Here is a 19,111-nt window from a genome sequence, read left to right as displayed (position 1 = left end):
TGTGGGAAACCTTGCTTGGCTTCCAGCTCGTCTCAGCCAGGGGCAGAGCGTGGGCTCTGCAGAGCCCCCCACGTTCCCCGGCTCCTGGCAGAGCAGCAGCTCTCTGGGGACACGCTCTCAGGTGGCAGGAGGACACTGGAGCCCCTGCTGATCTCCCCTGCCTGCCCTGTGTCACTTCGCAGCGAGCCCTTGTAGGATCAGGTTCGGTGTTTACATCACGGCTCCAAAACAGCTCCCGGCATCCAAACAGCGACGGCAGAGTAAAACATCCCAGGGTGGCGAGGGGCTGGGAGCAGGGTGGGCTCGCGGCGTGCGGCTGAGCCGCTTCCCTGTAAAACAGCTCAGAAATGGGTCCCGGGGGTGTCCCCGTGCTCCCAGCTGGAGTCCCAAAGGTGCCACCAGCAGGACGGGTGCAGCACGATGGGGTCGGTGTCAGCTCGCTGCGCGTCCTCGGCAGGTTCTGTTGTTTTTCTTTAATGCCCAAGGCAAGCCTCAGTCACGCAGCTCCCCTCCCGCTCTTCCGTGGATATAAATTTAGCCCTTTAACATGAGAAGGGCCCTGCACGGGTCACGTCGGGATGAGGCTCCGTCCTGCTGAGGTTACCCGGGAGCTGGGGACCCAAGTCCTGGCTCGCTCAAGGCTTGGCCTCCGCTTCCGTTAACGACGGCGTGCCCAGCCTGCCCGGAGCCCGCGTTTGGAGTTGGGACTGAGGCTGCAGCCTGCGGGCTAGCCAAGGGTAATAATATCTTTGTGTCCGTAATTAGTTCCTAATTAGCATAGTTTTAATAGGAGACGGGGTTACTCTCCCCTTAGAGCGCTCTGCTTTTTACAAGAAGCTGAGTAATTGCCTCTGCGTTCGTTCTGCGGCAGCAATCAGCCCGGCTCCCCGCGCGGGGACCCCGCAGCCGCTCACGGGCTGCGGCTCAGGCGTCCTCCGTGCGCTTGTTTTAACGGGGCAATAACTGCAAAGGACGTTTCTCCCGGCCCGGCAATACGCCTGACATAAAAATGAGATTGCTTCAATTAACACACACATTAAAAATACATCCCGTGGCCAGCAGCACGGGCTTCTGCAGAGCGGAAAGGTGCGTGCCGGTGATGCGCTGCAGCGGCCTGATACCCGCGCTGGGCTCCCTGGGGCCACAGGGTGAACGTGGGTGCTGGGTCCTGCCTCTCACTGAGCCCAGGGGACCCCCCGGCGTGGGCCTGGCCCCCTCCCACCAGCTCAGTAATAATTAGACTTACAGCCTGATGTGTTTGGGGATTGCGTTCTGGCTTGGCTTCTCTTTTCAGGGGTTTTTGGGGGAATGCGCTGTAGCGCGTGAAAGACGGAATAAGGGACGTTGGGACTCGCTGCTTGCCTGTGGCGGGCACAGCGAGGGGGCTTGGAGACTTGCCCTGCAACATCTGTCCTGGAAAAGGAGGAGGAAACACCAAGACCAGCCTGATTTTGTTGAAGGGAGCAGCAGATGCTGGGAACCAGCGTGTTCCTGCTGCAGGGATGGTCTGCGATGCTGAGCGGTGGCACGTGAGGACCATGTCCTGCTATGCTGAGCCCTCTCCAGCTGCACAGGAGAGGCAGCCGGTGCCTGCAGCGAGCACCTCCGGCTGCTGAAGGGCAAGAGGTGCTTGAGCCCCGCGACAGCTCTGGGCTGTCACCTGTACCCACATCCCAGGAGAGCCAGGGGTTTGGAGGCAAGCCCAGCAGAGACCACAGCCCAGTGGGATGGAGAAGGCAGCAGCCGGGTCAGGGTCGGCACCGGCATCCCTAGCTGTGACCGCTGCCCCATTTAACAGCACCTAAAGCCACCAAAAACCTCCAGCTCTCTCCAGGGGCGCGTTACCGAGCACGAGTCCTCCGCAACCCCACGGCAGCGACATTTAGGATAACCTACAGCTCAGCTGCTCGGCCGAGGGGATGCGATCAGGGATGATGTGGAGGCAGGGGGAGGACGGGAGCGCGTTCCCACAGCCGAGCAAGGCACCTTGCCTGGAAAGGTCACCCAGTCTCCCCAGCCCCGTGTGCTTTACTCCCAGTCTGTTCTCTCCTCTGGCCTCCAGCCGCTCCAGGGCCGTCGCAGAGGAGGTGATGCCGAGCAGCGCCGAATCATGGCCGAGGGACGTTTCACCCCATTGCTGGAAGGCAGTGAGGTACCTTAGGGGAATTAACACCCTGAATTTTTGATGCCTCTGTTGCATTTTTCTGAGGCTGGCCAATGGGTTCAGAAGCCGTTTGTTAGCACCATGGTTGGCCGTGCAGAGCGCCCGGTGTCAGGTTTTTTTCCTTCAGAAGCCAAGCTTTAAAAAAAACAAACCCAAAAAGCACTTTCCTGAGCTAAAACACCAGCATAAAGCAGGGGGAAGTCAGGGCTCAGGCATCAGGGTCTTTGTTTCATCCTTGTCTTTAATCTCGGCCTCTGCCCTCGACCATTGGTTCGATCCCTCTGATCTTCGTGAGCCTGTTTTCTCCCCTCCAGTTAGCGAGAATTACCACATCCATCAATCGTTATCTCAACAGCAAGGTTATCTTCCCAACCTCCTGCTGTTTTGCTGCAAAGCCCTCGCAGCGCCTTCTCCATCGCAGCCCCTGGGGCCCCAGTCGTGGGCACTGGTTTGCTGATGTCCTCCAGTTATCAACGGGGACCGGTCCGAGTCCCCCAGGATGGGGGGATGAGAGCGGGCACCACCCCCTCCTTGCCCTGAGGGATGCCCAGATCCCCTAAATAATATCTGGGTCCTGTCTTCTTGGGACGTAGGGGCTGGCACGGCACGTCCAGAGCAAGCTCGCGCTCAGCACGTGCTGAGAGGATGCCCAGCAGCGGGCGGAGGGGGTCCGGAGGGGAGCACGTGCTGTCCTTGACTCCTTGGAGGAGACAATCCGTCCCTGGCAGGAAGCTCCTTGGGACTTTTCCATTCCCCCAGCGGTCCCAGGGTGTTGTTTTTCCCTGCACAAGGCTGTTGGCAGGGTTGGGGCTGGGTGGCTGCGGGCTCCTCTCCCTGATCTCTTGCTGTGTGGTTTGGGCAAACCCTGGGCTCCCCCCGTGCCTTGCCCCGCCTTGCCGTCGGTCGCTTTTCTGTGCCAAACCCCTTCAGCTGAGCAGTTCAGTCTGTCCCGCGGCATCCCGGCTCCTACCGCCACCTCCATCCGGCCATCGCAGCCCCTCTGCCCCGTCCTCCCCCGCGTCGCCCCGGCGTGTTTTCCCCACGCGGGCAGCCAAGAGCCGGTGGGTTTCTTTGCTGGGAGCTCCGTGAAGCCGGTGTCCATCCCGCTCCCCCCGCCAGCCCCCTGACATCTCCCTGTTGCGCTCCCAGCCCGCTCCCAGGAGGAGATGACAAACACCAGCGGGGCCGAGCCGGGGGGGCTTTTACAAACGATATGTTGGAAAACAGACCGGGAAAAAGCAACAGTTGTTTTCCTGGAGAGATGATTGCACAAGGGAGCCGGAGCGTGGCCATGCTTTCCGGAAAGCCGGCTGGCCCCTTCTCCCTCTTGCTCAGGCGGCTTTGTTTTCCTTTAACACCCAAGGGTGTTGCTCCCCCCGTTTAAAGCTCAGCTGTCAGCCGGACATACCAGGCGCCTGCCAGCACCGAGGCGGCAGTCAGGTGACGGCCCAAACGTCCGTGGGCTCCCCCCGCGCCCTTATTTCTCATACTCGAGCCACAGCGAGAAGCAGCGAGAAACCCAGCCCAGGCAGCACCCCGAGCCCACGCTTGCCGCCGAGCCCGGACCGGGGACGTCCACCCAGCAGGTGAGGTCCAGGGTGGCTTCTCCGTCAGCGTCGGCCACCTTCCAGGGCAGGGCGAGTGAGGGCGGGATGAACTAGCGCTTGATTTTGGAGAGCGGGTGGGTGATTATTAGGAAGGCTCCGAGCGCAGCTGTAGCTTGCGGGAAGGGTTGGGAGTGAGGGGGACAGCCGGCACCCGGGGGTGGGGGGGGGCTGGTGTGAATCTCTGGAGCAACCCTGAGATTCTTGGAGTCTGCAAAAAATGAGCCTGGTGGCTTTCGGTTCTCCGTCACTCACATGGCATCACTGGAAAGCGCGGGGCTGGTCAGCAGAGGGGCAGAAATAGGGCAGGGGGATGTGGGGACCTGTGCCCTGTCTTGCAGGACACAGTGGCACCGTGTCCCCCCCAGCCCAGGGGGTGGGCAGGGGGCTGTCAGCACCCCGCCAGCCCCGGATAACGCAACTCCCATCCCTCCCCACCGATCCCGCTGCTTCCCGCAGAGCAGCCAAATAAATCCTTCAGCGCGGCAAACGGAATCACCGCATCTTCTCCGCGAGGGACGTGGGGACTGCTCGTCAACTTTACGAACATCATTTTCTTTCAGGAAAGGAAGCGTAAGATAAAAGAGCTGGGGATTTCGGCACATAAGGGTTTGTGGCGGGATGGTTTTAGCTGGGTTTCTTGCTGAGAGCTGAGCTTTTCGCTCCCAGCGTGATGCTGCCCTGCAACTGTTTCTGACTTTGGCTGCAGCCGAGGGAAGCGCGGGAAAGGCAGATTGGAAGGTTCCTGAGCGTTGCAGCCGCTTGCCTGCCCGTGCAAACAGCCCGAGTCTGCTTCGAGCCCTGCCAGGATGGGCACTGAGCTGGAACCGGCAGGATTTTCCTTACGGCCGAGGCGTCGCGGAGTTTGGAGGCGCGAGGCCACAGATTGAAGGGGAATGGGCCGACTGGGCTTTGCAGAGCTGCTCCTCGCTCTGGAGCTGGGCTGGCGCTCGGGGCGGGAACGGCTTTGAGTCCAGGTCAGCTCCGTTGTCGTGTGCTACAGGAACACAGATCTCTTCAAATTAATACCTAAGTTATTTTCTTGCCTTTTAATAAAGCGAAAAAATTTCGCAGAACCCTGCAGCACTTCGCAGCAGGGTGCTGGGAGATGCTCCAGGGAGTGGGTGCCCCCGAGCTGAAGGTGCTGACCGCGATCTATAAGGCCAAGAACACGGTCCCGTGCTGACAGAGCCCTGTTTTTTAAAGTGATTTTGCTTTTTAACATTCCAAAGTATTTCTGCGGAGGGCCAGGCTGTCTGCGTTTTGCCTGCACCGCGTCAGACCCAGAGCTGCGACAGTTCCGCTTGGGCTGGGATGCAGCAGGCGCTAATTAAAGATTAGAGAATTTAATCTGCTCGATTCCTTTTGGCTGCGTGTCGAGTTGGGAGTATATAACCTCTTTGGCTCGGGGTCTTCCGCCGTTTGGCCCTAAGCGAGAGCAGGGCAGAGGGTAACGGTGCCCGGCGATCCGCGCCCCCGAAAGCCCTGGCTCGTGCTGCGTTCGCGGTCGTTAGAAAAGCAAATCGCTCCCAGGCCAGCGCTGCCGCCGCGATGTGCTGGGAAGCTGGTGCGTTCTGACAGCCGGGGAGGCGCGTGCTTGCAGATGCTTTAAAGTATCTCAGGGATTTGTTTCTGGAGAGAGGAGTTCTCCATGCAGAGAAGTCTTCTCCTTCCTCAATATTTTTTGGCTCCTCTTCATCTTGCAGTGCCTGGTTGCCTTTTTTTTTTTTTTTTTTTTTTTTAGCTAGGGGGAAAATATTCAAGGTTTCTGATTTTGTTTTGGAGGATACGGATTTATCCGTAATTCCGCGTATTTTCAGTGATGTAAATATCTTTTGGCACTCGCGATAACCGGAGTCGGCAGAGGTGATTCATTCCAAGCGTCTCATTTCGGAGGAGCTCAAGGCGCTCGGTGTTTGCGGTAACGTTTATCTGCTCCGAATGCTTCAGAACAAAACCTGCATTAAAAGAGCCCCTTTCTCTTACAGCAAATCTCGCTTAAGAGAAAACACTAAGAGCCTTATCCCGCTGTGGGGTTTTTTCCCCCCAATTCTCTTCACAATGCCCAGGTTGCTGGAATTGCAGGTGTGCTGTCAGCGCTTCAGCCTTGGCCGGTCCGTGGAGCAATAAATTGGAGTCGTGTTGCTCTCTCTGCTCCAAAGAGGTGTTACGACAAACCCGCTTGCTTTTTGCTTTTCTCCTTTTTTTTTTTTTTTTTTAAAGTAGAGGAGGGAAATAAAAACCAAATAGCAACAAACCCACAGCTTTCAAGGGAGAAATCCTCTTTCAAAGTTGCCGCAACTTAACAAAATGCTAAATGCTTTTGTTACCTTCTAGAAAAGCTCTGAAGAGCCGCTTTCTTCCCCGGCTGAAAAGCACTCTGATGAGTGGCCTGGCTTTGTTCGCTGCGTGCTGGTAATTGTGGAGTAGAAACTCCTCTCCGAAGTGTGCCGCAATGAAAGAGCAGAAAAAAAGGAGGGGAAAAAAAAAAAGAAACCACCGTGGAGGGGGAGATAATGGTGCTGCTCTGCGCGTTTTGGAGGTGGGAGCGTTTCTTCTCCCACTTCATCCCACTCCAGGCCAAAAACAAAACGGGGACCTGCGCCGAGCGCTCGTTTGATGAGGAATTTGCATTTCAGTGTGAGCAGGGAGATGTCACCATCCCTCTGCTATTCCGTGTCTCCTCATCACGGAGCAGGTGGCGGTGCTGCCCTGGTCCCGGCAAGGCTTGGGCTTAGCAGAGGCCGTGTCGCTCAGCCATCAGCACATCTTGGAGGCTTCGCTAGAAAGAAATGGCTCTTCCAAAGACCTTATTATCGACTGCACTGGGGTTTTGCTGGCAAAAACAGGATGCAAAACTCCCCAAGCTGGGCTGAAGCTAGAGGAACAAGGAGAACGTCACCCTTCTGACAGGGACAGGCAAACCAGGGCTCTGGACACCCCTTTTTGAGGGCTGCAGGAACATGGACCAGTCCTCAAAAGGATTCTTTTAGGTTTTTTTTTCCGCATCCCTTGTAGTTTGAGGTCTGGAGTGTTTTTCTTTGGTTTTACTGCTTTGATGGTGGGAAGCCAGACTGCTTCTCCAGTGTAAATATTAGAATCACAAAACGTGGTCAGCTCAGCTGCCGTTTCATCGTCTTCAACGGCTATGGGATTCCACCGGAGCCGGAGCGATCCATGGGCTCCTTGCAAAGAATAATTAAGCAAATGAGTGGGTGTCGTTGGGTGCTTGCGAGAGAAACCAGGGTGCTGCTGCTGAGGCAGAGCGGCACAGCCATGGTCCGTGTCCGTGCTTTCCTACCTCACTGTTTTAGAGCCAGGACTTGTTGCTGTCAAAATCGAGAAGGAATTTATCTCAGGGGCTAGAACCAGGAACGGATCTGCTGCTGGATGCTCCTCTGGGCTGCAGCAGAGGGCAGGGCTGCAGAGCCCGGAGCAGCCGGCGCGTGGGTACGAACCAGCTCGGTGCTGGTTTGACACGTCATCGTGCCACGTGTCGGCGTGGTGGAGGGAAACGCTCCTGCTGCTGCTCTGGTGTTAACTGCCAGGGAATGTCCCAGCCCGGGGTTTCTTTAGAAAGTGCGGAAAATGTTGCTAACCCCGTCAGCAGCGTTAGGAGGCGAGGGACTGCCCGGGGGCCGTGAGCTCGCAGAGGCTTTATTAATAAACCTCCTTTGCAAGGAATGTCCTAGCTTGGGAAAGGCTAAGAGCATCGTTAACACTGTCCCATAAGGGAAACCGGGGTTGTTTCACAGCAAGGGGTGTCAATAGTACAGCGTATTAATAACCCGGCGTTCCCGCTCCAAGGAATGCCCTGATCCGGCTGCTTTGACGAGGCTGCTGCATTAATTTGATAGCTCTTCTCCATCGTTCCCCTCTGTTTCTTTTGCCCCCAACAGGTCTATACTGAGTCTGTTCTGGAGTCAGCATTTCAGGCTGGGGCTCCCAGCAGTGGCTCATCCCCCTTCCTCATGCCCTCCTACATCTGTTTTGCAGATACCATCAGTGAAAACCCAGCACGAGTGTTAACTGGCCCAGCACAGATGTCCCAAACTCCGCTTTTGATCCCCCTCGGCTGCTACTAAAGGGGAGCGAGCCCCCCGCCTCCGCCTTCCGCCCAGCGCCATGGTGGGACAGAGCCCCTTGGAGCCCGGGGAGAGCAGGACCGCCGTCCTCCTGGAGCCCTTCGTCCATCAGGTGGGCGGCCACATGAGCATGATGAAGTACGACGAGCACACGGTCTGCAAGCCCTTGGTCTCGCAGGAGCTGAGCTTCTACGAGTCGCAGCCCTTGGCCATGCGGCAGTTCACGCCCCAGTACAAAGGTAAGGGGAGGTGCTGGGGAAGGAGCTCAGGGCTGGCAGCGTCGTCGCCAGGATGAGTCCTGAGGCTGGGACTCTGCATTCCCGGCTGAACGCGTGCACAGGAGCTGCTCTGTGAAACCGGGAGGGTTTCCTGGGTCTCTGTGGCTGGGGGGGGGGGGGGGGATTCTCTGATGTCTAATAAGGGTTGAGCGCTGGCTGATGGCACCAGGACATCCTCCCATTCTACCCATCCCCTTGCTGCTGCGGTTGGCTTTGGTAACACAGGGGACTCCTGTTATGTCAAATAGGGTGGAAATTGGTCAGTTCTTGGGGGGCATAGGTATGAGAAGAGGGAGGCGGAGAGCATGAACACGATCCCCTCCCAGAGAGCCTGGGCAGCGTAGGAGCGGGACAGAGAGGGCAAACACAGAGAAAACACAGAACAAGGGGCAGGAATAGGACGGGGTTTCCCAGCAGTGTGTGCGTTGAGGATTTTGCAGGTCACGGCCCCAGCTAGGTTGGCCGGATGGCATGCGAAGGGCGGCACTGAATCGGTGCGGGAAGGCAGGGCCCAGGAGAGTCCGGCTCAAAACAGGATTCCCAAGATCTGACACATTCTGCGCTCTGTGCAGCAGCGCTTTGAATTAGCATCCCCTGGCAAGAAAGGTTTCCTGTGCCAGGAGCTGGGCTCAGGGATGGCTTTGACCCACGTGCTCGGCCCCGCTGCTCCAGGCCTCGGTTTTAGAGGAGAGGAAGGTTTGTGCCAGAGACGGAGAAGTTGGTGACGGCAAGGAAAGGGTCAGGGCTGGCACTAGTGTGAGCTGGGGGAAGGGTGGGCCCTTGGGCCACTGTGAAACACTGAGCCCAAAAAACAGCCCAGGGATGTATCCGGCATCACTTTTCCTGGGTGCTCCTCCCTCTGGCTCTCTGGCTTCTGGAAACCAGAGGCACAGATCACTCACCTTCTTAAAAATCACCTCCAGGCCGCTGTCCTCCACCAGCAAGATCCTCTGGGATGGGGAAGAGCCTCCACCAGCCCCTCTGCTCAGTGCCCCCATCGCTGCCTGGTCCCCACCTTCAAACACCTCCCCTGTCCCGGGCTCTCCTTGCCCTGAGCCACTTCCCCAGCTGAATTTCTCAGCTTAGCTATCAAAAATCCCTGTTTGGTGTCTGTGAGGGTCCCAGAGTTTTTTATAGCCATCCTCCTTCCCTCCCTTCCCTACCCCTTCGCTGTTTCTGCCTTTACCGCCAGACTTGTGCTGCTCATAAAGCTCCTGACCCTGGATTTTTGCGAAAGGCGAGAAGCTCAGCTGTCACCTAAAACCTTAAAATATCTTTTGGGCCTTCAGCGTTACAGAAAAGAGCGAAAAAAAGCGTCAGCCGCGGTGGCGATGCGCTTCCAATCCAATCCCCCCCTTCCCGAGGAAGTCCGGGGCCCTTGCAGATTTATGGGCCAATATTCAAAAGATGCTTAAGAAAGAAAACAAGTCTCCCTCTGAGCAATTTTCTTTTGCAGGGGCCAGGGTTGGGTGCTGGTGAGCCGAGCCCTGCTCCGTCTCTCTGATAAAGATGTTAAGCAGCGCCAGCTTATCAGTTCAGGGGTGGCCTGGTTATTAATTATTAATTATATTATTAATACTTTTTTTGGTCTTCTTTACCCTTCCGTGGCAAGTCCCGGTGAGTTTTGCGAGGAGGGGTAATTCAATAGCAATTCTTCTCCAATTTGGCATTTTTTTTTATTCTAACTGTCTCAGCCCTGACTGCCGGGTAAACTGGAGGTGGAACATTTTCCCACGAGGGCGATGGGGGGGGATGCGCATCGGGGGGGATGATCCTGAGGACTTCATCACCCGTTCACACGTGTCCGTGTTCCTCATCTCTATTCTTAGGCTGCGGGGGGGGAGGACGACGGCTCGGGGACCATTATGTAATGATGACATTATGCGCAATGCCGATCAAATGTCATCATTCAAATCCAACACCGCGTCGGCTGCTTAAAAAAAAAAAAGTCTCCCGCTCGCTTAAGCATTTCGGGCAGGTTGGTGACCTTGGGATGGGCTTTCCCCGCACCAACCCCGTGCAAACCTCGCCCTGCCCCGAGCGGAGCTCGCACGGGGATGCTGGACTCGTTTTCAAGCCCGGTTCTGCTCAGATTCCTGTTGCAGGCGGCAGTAAATAAACGCACTTGTAAAATTAAAAATAAATCCACGAGGGTAGAGCTACATGGCAAAACCCTCCCCAGGATCACTGGGATGCCACTGGCCTGGTGAGAGCACCCGTAAATACCCGCCGGCTGCCTCGCTGGTGCCGGACGGGAGGGGGATTGCGGTTTTGGAGACGCTGAAAGGCCAGCAGAGACAAGTACCCAGGCACACCTTTGCTCCCAGATAGATGTTTTCTTATCGCAATAAGCCCGCAGGTCGGTAGCGAGGTGTTAGAGGTTTGTTTCGCGCGGGCAGGTCGCTCACAAAACCCGTACGGACGCACAGCAGGAAACAAAAGTATTTTTAAGGCTGAGACGTAGGTTCACGAAGGCAGAATTTTCAGCTGGAAGGGGCGAGAGGATCACACCCCCTTGCAATTTAACTGCTCCTTCTTGCCTTTGAAAATCTCCTCATTATTTTTCATATTCATGTAAGATACTTAAGAACTCTTCGTTTTACACTATATATAATGTTTTTCGGGCCGGATTGTCAGCACTATGTAAATCAGCCCAGCTCCATTGACTTGCAGATCTGTAACTGGGACAGTTTTTAAGGTTACGGGCTGCCACAGCGCCGTAACTGAGGCATATCGCTCCGTTCACCTCGCTGTGACTTTTTAAAAAGGAAAAAAAAGGCTTTGATTTAGGGAAAAGATACGCTGTCTTTTTGTTTCCTGCCTACTTCCCCTGAAAATTCAAAGCAGGCGTCTGTGCTGATAGGAATTTTGCTGGCTCTCAGTTATTCGTAATATGGATTTTTTTACCAATGGGGCTCAGCGAAAGGTGGGCAACGCTGGAACCTGAGGAAAAGACAGAGGTCCCTGTGCTCACCACAACCATGAGCAAAGGACTGGGATGGCTAAAAATACTGCTTATCCCCTGATTAGGGTTCTTCCCTTGGCAGAGCAGCCTGTGTGTATTCCTCGCCCATGTCAGTGCAAAATTAGCCGATTTAACCGAGCCTGCCGTGGCGTGCTGTTCCCATTAATGCTGATTTTTACAGCAAAATGGTTGTGGGATCTGGACAGAGGGACTGGAGGGAGGGCGAGAGGGAAGCGCATCCCAATACAGCTGGGCCTGGGGGGTTCTGGGGCGCAGGACCCGGGGAGGGATGGGCACCCCGGTTCTGAGGGAGGCGGCCGGTGGCTGCAGACACACTGGGCTCCCGTGGTTTGGGAGGTGGAAACCTCCCCCAGTCAGCAAAACTCAGCAGGCAGGACTCTGCGCACACGCAGAGGGCAAATCCTTCTGTCTGTGTTTACTCACTATCACCTCACTTTAAACGGAGAGAAGGGACTTTGCGTATTAATTTGCTTTGGCAGATTTGCTTGAGAGAGCAGAGCTGCCTTGTTTGCTAAGCTGCTGAAACGCGTCTCCCTCGCCGCGCCCAGCAGTCCCAGTGAGGATACGCTGGGGACAGCTGGATAAACCCCAGCTCCACGTGTTGCTAACAGGGTTGGTTTTTTTTTTTCTTCCAGTGACGAATTTCACTGGTCCAACCGCCTCGACCGTCCTCTTTTGGCTCTGCCTTACCCCAGCGAGAGTTGAAAGCAGCAGGGTTTGACTCATGCGGCTGGCATCCCCTCCGAGCCCCAAAGGGCGATGCTCTCAAAATGCCTCCGCTGCCTTGAGAGGCTCAGACAGCCCTGCCGGGGGGCTGCGGGAGCAGGACTGCGGTTATCAGCCTTTCCCAGAAAGGTCAGAGCCGTCTGGGACGCCGGCCGTGGCCATTCCAGCTCTGCCATTTGAGATGCGGAGGCAGCCGTCCCCACGCCAGGGATGGGCTGAGACAGGGCTAAATATGTGACGGGCTGGATGGCATCTGAGCCCTGTGATTCCCGTTGGAGTCAGGGAAAATCGCAGTGCTAAAATACACAGTGCTGTTTCTAAGCACTTACGGTGGGATGTAAAAATCCCCATTCATGGTCACGCTCCTCCTCGGGTGCGAACACCGGGTGCGTCAGGATCCGGTCCCCTCCATCGGGCGTTTGGGTGCTGGTGCTCAGTGCTTGGGGAAGGACACGACCAAGACGATGCACGGACACCGTGTGCAGGTGGACGTGCCTCTGCCCTTGCTCCTGGGGGCTCTCCAGTTAAAGGAGGGAGTTGGCACGCTGGTTGTCTTTGGAAAATTCCCGGTCCCCAACCCTCCCTTTGCTTCCTGCCAATGAAAAGCATTTCCAGCTTTGCCGGTATCTTAAAAAGCGCGATCTAAATCCTTTGTTGTAAATAAGCCGGGAGCTCCGGGTCTAACAGGGGGGTCTTTGCTGGGGCACCTGCAGCGTAGCGGAGCCTGGAGGGACAAAGGATGAAGGACTATGAGTTAGAGGAGGGAGGCTTCAAGCTGAGCCTTGAGAGGAGGGATCGTTAGAAAAGCCTGTGGCTGTTTGCCAGAGTCTCAGGCTAATGGTGTTTATTTGGCCTCAAATCAGAGTGGGATGGGTGTGAGAGGCCACTAAAACCTGAGGAGGTGGCTGTCCTGCTAAGCACCAGCCCTCTCAGGAAGGGCTGGACCACCTCAGGCCAAGCCTGTATGGTAACACAGGGGTTAATCTCATTCTGGTTTAATTTTTCCCCTTTTTTTTTTTTTGTCCAGGCATCGTTTCGGTGCACCTCAAAAAGGACAGCCTCGGCAACCTGACCCTGATGGCCAGCCCTAGCCTGCAGACAGAGAGCTGCGCCCGGCTGAGTAACGCCATCGGCGACTCCTCGGTGACGCTATGGCACAAATGCAAGTGGGCCACCGGCACCGGCAGCGAGCACGCGCTCGTCAAGTGGAGTCACACGCAGCTGGCCAAGACCTTCAAAGAGAGGTGAGGGGCTGCTGCTGCCTGCAAACCTCCTCCTGGTCCTCACCTCGCCGCTTTGGGTAGAGTCTAACTGGGCTGGGTTTGGTGGCACAACTCCTGGTTTCAGGCAAAGTGAGCAAAAGCAATGCCCAGCCAAGGTGAAGAAACGCAGAACCCAGCTTGGTGGCTTCGTGGTTCATCTCTTCCCTGGCTTGCGGGTGGAGCGGGGCAGATTTGGCTACCGCTGAGCTGCTGTTGCTCAAACACGTGCCTCAAACTCTGCTTTAAACCTATTTCCTCGGGGCACAGCGTGCTCCGAAAGGAGGAGAGGCCCCGGGAGAACAGCCGCCAAGCACACAGCATGTAACGCCCTTCTGCTGGTCAAGGGTGGCTCGATCCTGTCCTCATCCCGGGGGAGAGCTGTCTCGGAAAGGCATTGCGGTGCTCGCAGGCACGCTGCGACCTCAGGGCTTGCGGAGGCTTTCTGCAAGACGTCTTTCATCTCAAACGGTTTCAGGAAAGACCGAGGTCAGCTGTGACTGAAGGGTGCAATATCGCCGCTGCGAAACCACTGCCCTCGGCGTGACGGGAGTGACGGGTTATGGATGTGCGAGATCGAGGAACGACCCTCCAAGGAGAACAAACCTCCTCTTGGCTCCCCACCCCCACTCCTCGAAGCCAGACCCTTTAAATTGGGAATCGTTCCTACTATTGGACAATTTGCCTGGTTTTCTGCCCGTTAGGTAGATAAATAGAGATTCCCGGTCATTGACGCTACGAATGGCGCTTTTCATAGGAGCCAGGCACACTTTGAAATTATAATGAAAGAAAATATTGGCACCCAGCAATAGCTGGCTTTCTGAAAATTACTTTTATGGAGTGAAAAAAAGGGATCTCCGCAGGTTGGATGTGATGAATGTGTTTCCTTTGAGAGTCCCTGAAAATTTACCTTATCAGGGCTGAGGCTCTACAAAAGAAGAGGGAAGGAAATATTCTCTTCTGGAGCTCAGAAACCAAACGTGTTCCTTTGTGTGCTTTGTCTAGCTGCCCGGGGAAGGTGCTATTGAGGCCAGACCTTCAGTACCGCACAGATCCGCTTTTGGAAGATGCGAATGGAAACCAGCCGGAAAGAAACAGCTCCAACCCCTGGGGACTGCACTGTCACAGGCAGCACCTGAACCGCATGTCCTCCAAGCATAATGAGAACAAACTTCATCGTATCCTTTCTCCTCTCTCCCCTTCAACATGGTCTTGGCTACAAATCGCAGTTTGTAATCAATGTATGTTGTAAAGTCTGCCCAGTCCCCGGGAAAATACAGAATATAGAGAATATAGTTGCTCTGTTATCTTCTCCCGCTGTTGAGTTGGACTGGATGATCATCGTAGGTCCCTTCTTTTCTGTTCTAGTCTAAAAAAAAAAAAGGAAAAAAAAAAAACAAACCTCCCGTAATGGGTATTCTGCATAAGTCAAGGATCCCCTTGGCATACATTTAAAAACACAACTATATAGGCATTAGCAGCTGCCTCGCCTTTTATTTTCCTATTACACTTCATTACCCACCAGTCATGTGAATAATACAGTTTAACAACTTCCCCCACACCCACTGGAGAGAGCACAGCACCGAGGCAAGGTGGCGGACTGACAGCCCGGGGCGATGGTGTCACTGGAGAATGGAGCTCTTGGTGCTCTAATTGTTAGGACTGTACTCCAGTAAATTAACTGGAATTGGCAGCAAGGGGCCGATAGCAATGACATGTTGGTGAAATTGGCTCAGAAAGTCTCATTACAGTTGTGAGCTATTATGGAGCGCGTCAGCAGTTGCTCTGATTTAAGACCTCTTTCAATTAGAATGTGAAAGTGTTGCCCTTAACTCACGTTCAGAGTTTCTATTGCTCGAAAACGTGGTGTCCAAATACAACTATCCCTGCATCCTGGACTTAAAGATGGGAACGCGGCAGCACGGCGATGATGCCTCAGAGGAGAAGAAAGCCCGGCACATCAAGAAGTGTGAGCAAAGCACCTCGGCGTCTCTGGGCGTTCGCATCTGTGGGATGCAGGTAAGGTGGAGCCTCAGTCCTTTTTGGGTGTTTGCCCGACACACAGCTTTAAACAAAGCTGGAAATCTAAAAGGACTCTTTGTTGCTGTCCATTGAAGCAGTTTCATTCTTGTCTCCCACCAAGCCCAGGCTGTAGGAACTGGCCACTCAGCTGCCTGTCCTGTCCTCAAACAGGAGAGGGTGCATAAGCACCACCCCATACCCTGCCACCAGTATGAGAAGCTGGAACCAGCTCACCCCAGCTGAGAATCTGCCTGTGCAGGAGCACAGATTCCCCTCTCACGCTCAGCGCTTGGCTGCTGCACAATAAAGAAAAACCACAAAGCAGCCCTTGCCCTGCTCTTGCCTTCGCAGAGCTGTCTCATCCAGTTGCCGTGAGAGCGAGGGGTTTGTTTTGTGCTAAATATTGTGGTTCTTCCTGCTCTCAAAATCACTGTCCTTCCTAGAAACCGAAACCACGCTGTTGTTTCACTCACGCTTCTCCAGCAGGTTTCAGAATGTTGTTCTGCTGTGCCTGGAGGATAATTATGAGAGCGGTGATTATAAAGCACATACACAGCAGTGTAAACACTCCGTGTTAAAACCTGGGTCCCTTTCCGCTCTCTAACATCCTTCTGTTGAGCAGATTATCCTTTAAACTACAACTGGCGTGTGAGCCAATTTTAAATGCACTCCCTCATTTCTTACTCAGCATTACCAGAGCCACACATACAAATTTCTTTCTACATCTTGTCTCTCTGTGTTTAAGAAAGCAAGATTATCGCTACCCGTGCATGACGTACCACGAGGAGGTACGACACCGGGGTATCCCTGTGCTACCGCAAACTCCTACCACAGCCAGAGGGAAAACAGAGCCCTATAAATCACCAGTGACACAGCCGTGACTTACGGCTCTTCGGGTTTCACAAAGGGGTGATTTATAGCAGTACAACAAGAATCTGCACTACTGGTTTAAAGCGAACAGTTTAAACCTCCAGAAAAGGCAGGAGGTGGGATTCAGCGAGAAGCCTGTGGTACATCGCTAGATCTTGTGAGATTGCAGAGGATTTGCGTCCCGTTCCGCAGCTTAGGTCTGAACCTGTTAGATTAGGGTGAAATCCAGAGCTTTGGGTAAACCGAACAACTGAATCTGGATTGTTGCTCTCTTTCCTCAAGGTGTACCAAGCAGACACTGGCCATTTTCTCTGCAAAGACAAGTATTACGGCAGGAAACTCTCCCCGGAGGGATTCAGGCAAACCTTGCGCCAGTTCCTGTGCAACGGTAACCACCTCCGAACGGATCTGCTGGAGCCCATCATCCTGCGGCTGAAAGCTCTGCTGTCCGTCATCAGGAAGCAAAGCTCTTACCGGTTCTACTCCAGCTCGCTTCTCATCATTTATGAGGGCCGGGAGCACAAGGAGAACGCGGCACCCTTGGATAATCACCTTCACTTCCAAAAAACAAACTGCACCGCGGCGCACGGCGCCCATCACTCCAGAGTTGACGTGCGGATGATCGACTTCGCCCACACCACTTTTAAAGGCTCCAAGTGCAATCACACCGCTTACGACGGGCCAGACCACGGCTATATTTTCGGCTTGGAGAATCTCATCAAAATCCTTCACAATATCTCGGAAGGAAAATGATGAAGTCTGTGAAATAGCCTGGATTTACTAGTGACCGATAGCCCTGAGAAAAAAAAAAAAATACCGCACTGGGTCAGTTGCGCGGGACCCGCACAGCTGCTGGATGTCACGCGCACGGTTTGGAAGGAGAGGACGGACAGCTTGCTAGGAAAGCACAAAAACCGCGAGGTGCCATTACTGAACTCAAGCGTAAAAAGCAAAGAGCTGAAAGAATCTGTTCTGCCTGCAATCAATCAGGAGATTTATTCTCCTTTCTTGCTTTACCGCTGTCCTTGGTTTATTTGTGAGAAAGAGTTGAAAGAGTTTTAATGATAGAACAGGACCTGCTCACCTCTGCACTCGGAAGCCAAGCGCACTGAGGAGACATTGTGCGTTTGAGTGGGACTAATAAAACGACCCGGCGGGTCTGAACAGATTGCGGCATCACTTTCAACTCGGGCTGAACACAAAGACACAAGCGGGAGGGGAAAGAAAAAAAAACAACTGCGCACCCCGACACTCACGCTCCGCACGCCCAGCGCCGCGAGACGGCCGGGTGCTCTCCGTGCAGCGCGGGTGTTGGCACGCGGACGCGTGAGCCGCCGCGGAGGTGCTTGCGCTGCGTAAGGTGTAAGAGCGGGGCGACCTCAGACCAAGAGCTGGACCTTGCAAAGGTTTCATATCCCTGCAGGATTGTCACAGGGCAGGTTTCAAAAAATTTTCTAAGCCCCTCTGTAGGGGCTGGAAGTATGGGAATGCGATGATTCTGTCAGGTACCAGTCACAAAAAGACATTCACATCAAGGTATTTTTGCTTAAAAAAAAGGAAAAAAGGGGAAAAAAAAAAGAAGTCAGGGACTAGATATTAAAGGTCACCCAGAAACTGTGCGATACAAATATTGTGTGTGTGTTTGAAGGAGACAATAACAAAAGACTCAGAATAATGTTTACAGCTTTTGTGGATGGACTTTATTATCACGGAACAAACATAATTCCTTCCTGCATGCTGTGGGAAACCTGAAGGAGAAGTCCTTACGCAAGGAATAACAAGGAATAGAGCTACAGAACCCCGTTACTGGGGAGCGGGGATACAAATAAAATTGTCTAAGTAACTCTCACCTCTTGTCCATCTCTTTTTCACTTCCAGAGCACCCACAAGTTACGTTATCTTTTGTGTAGGGCGGTATGTTTTGAAAAGAGCCGTTTTTTTGCACAGGTTTAAACCCCAGATCTCAAGGGAGACCCTTTCACTTGTATTTTACTGCATACAGCTGGTGAATTGCTGCAATTTATAGCCGGAAAATTTAAGTCATCTGTCCCAGTTGCATTATTTTATTTGGCCTAAAGTCCATCTGGGAGGACCTCATTATTTACTGGATACTGCTCACATTGCTGCATATTTCTTGCCCACAAACTCAGACGACTGCATTTAAAAAAGCCACAAACATTCCGCTTCAGTAGTGCAAGGATTAAGTCCTCAATGGTCTTGGCTCACACACGTGCACTGCACTCCCGCTAATCAGCGCTGGCAAGAGCTTTGCTGAGCAGGTTTGTACAGACCCACCTCAGCATCTGCGTCGCTGCTGGGCCTCTTGCCGGCCGCGCGCACCGGGACGGCGGGTCCGAGAGTGAGAAAGGATGGAGAGGGGTGTGAGCGTCACACCGGCAGCCTGAGCCCCTCGGCAGCCGAGCAAAACACCCCTTCTGGCTGCGTGCCTCACCCGCCGCTGCTCCTGGAAAGAAAACGGTAGGTTGCTTGAATAGTGATAGAAGGCATCCCGCTCCCTCCCTTTTCACCCCTTAGATACAGCAATAATTATTAAGAATTTAACCGTTCGCCTGCCAAGAGGAAGGGCTCTGAGCCAGCATACAACCTTACATACTCAGCGTGGAGAAGGGGAAAAACAAGCAAGACTTTCTAGGTTTTTAAACGGCCACAAGCCAAGCATTAAGGTAGCTATTACTGCTGGCTGCCAGGCCCCGGTACCTGCAGCACCGCAGGAGCGAGATCCCTTTGCCAGCAGCAGAAAGCAGGGCGCTTGGCAGCAATCTAGGAAATGAATGGGCAAAGCCAGGCTGCTCACCAGCTGCTTTTGAAAAACACAGGGCAGGCGGTGAGCCCGCCCCGGGCTGGCGAAGAGCAGCGTCGCTCCCTAGGCCTCGACCCGCGCCATTTTAGCGGCCTGGGCCGGCGGGGCCTCGCCGGGGAGTTCTCCCTGCCCTCACCGAAAGCACCCCCGGGAACGGGCTGGGGGCAGCCTCCCGAGAGCCCCCTCCAGCCCTACTTTTCGGTGCGGCCCTCCGAGGTGGGGGCTGCGCTGCGGGACAGGGCCGGTTCCCCCCGCCACCGCCCTACCGCCAGCCACAGCCCGGCGCCGCGCATGCG

At 54.5% G+C, this 19,111-nt stretch overlaps 1 protein-coding gene and 1 long non-coding RNA gene across 5 annotated transcripts; one reads left to right on the top strand and one right to left on the bottom strand.

Annotated features, from left to right (window-relative positions):
* The first annotated feature begins 642 nt into the window (after nt 1-642).
* Nucleotides 643-17,843, top strand: IP6K3 (inositol hexakisphosphate kinase 3). Of its 4 annotated transcripts, none has more exons than XM_086765657.1 (6): nt 643-737; nt 7,765-8,092; nt 12,871-13,087; nt 14,108-14,280; nt 14,946-15,121; nt 16,277-17,843. In XM_086765657.1, the coding sequence occupies exons 2-6, from the start codon at nt 7,894-7,896 to the stop codon at nt 16,745-16,747; spliced, it is 1,236 nt and encodes a 411-aa protein (XP_086621783.1). In that variant the 5' UTR covers nt 643-737; nt 7,765-7,893; the 3' UTR covers nt 16,748-17,843. The 4 variants fall into 4 exon arrangements, with proteins under 4 accessions (XP_086621783.1, XP_086621782.1, XP_086621784.1 ...); XM_086765656.1 differs by lacking the exon at nt 643-737 and adding an exon at nt 3,606-3,750; XM_086765658.1 differs by lacking the exon at nt 643-737 and adding an exon at nt 4,234-4,341.
* LOC147597992 (uncharacterized) lies at nt 17,667-19,094 on the bottom strand. The gene is made up of 2 exons (XR_015260989.1): nt 18,810-19,094; nt 17,667-18,458 (listed from the first exon to the last, which is right to left on the bottom strand). It is a non-coding gene; the product is annotated as an uncharacterized LOC147597992 (long non-coding RNA).
* Nucleotides 19,095-19,111: the final 17 nt, after the last annotated feature.

This window comes from Chlamydotis macqueenii, chromosome 23 (genome assembly GCF_036417535.1).
Source record: "Chlamydotis macqueenii isolate bChlMac1 chromosome 23, bChlMac1.mat, whole genome shotgun sequence".
NCBI lineage: Eukaryota > Metazoa > Chordata > Aves > Otidiformes > Otididae > Chlamydotis > Chlamydotis macqueenii.
This window is presented reverse-complemented; position numbering and strand designations above follow the sequence as displayed.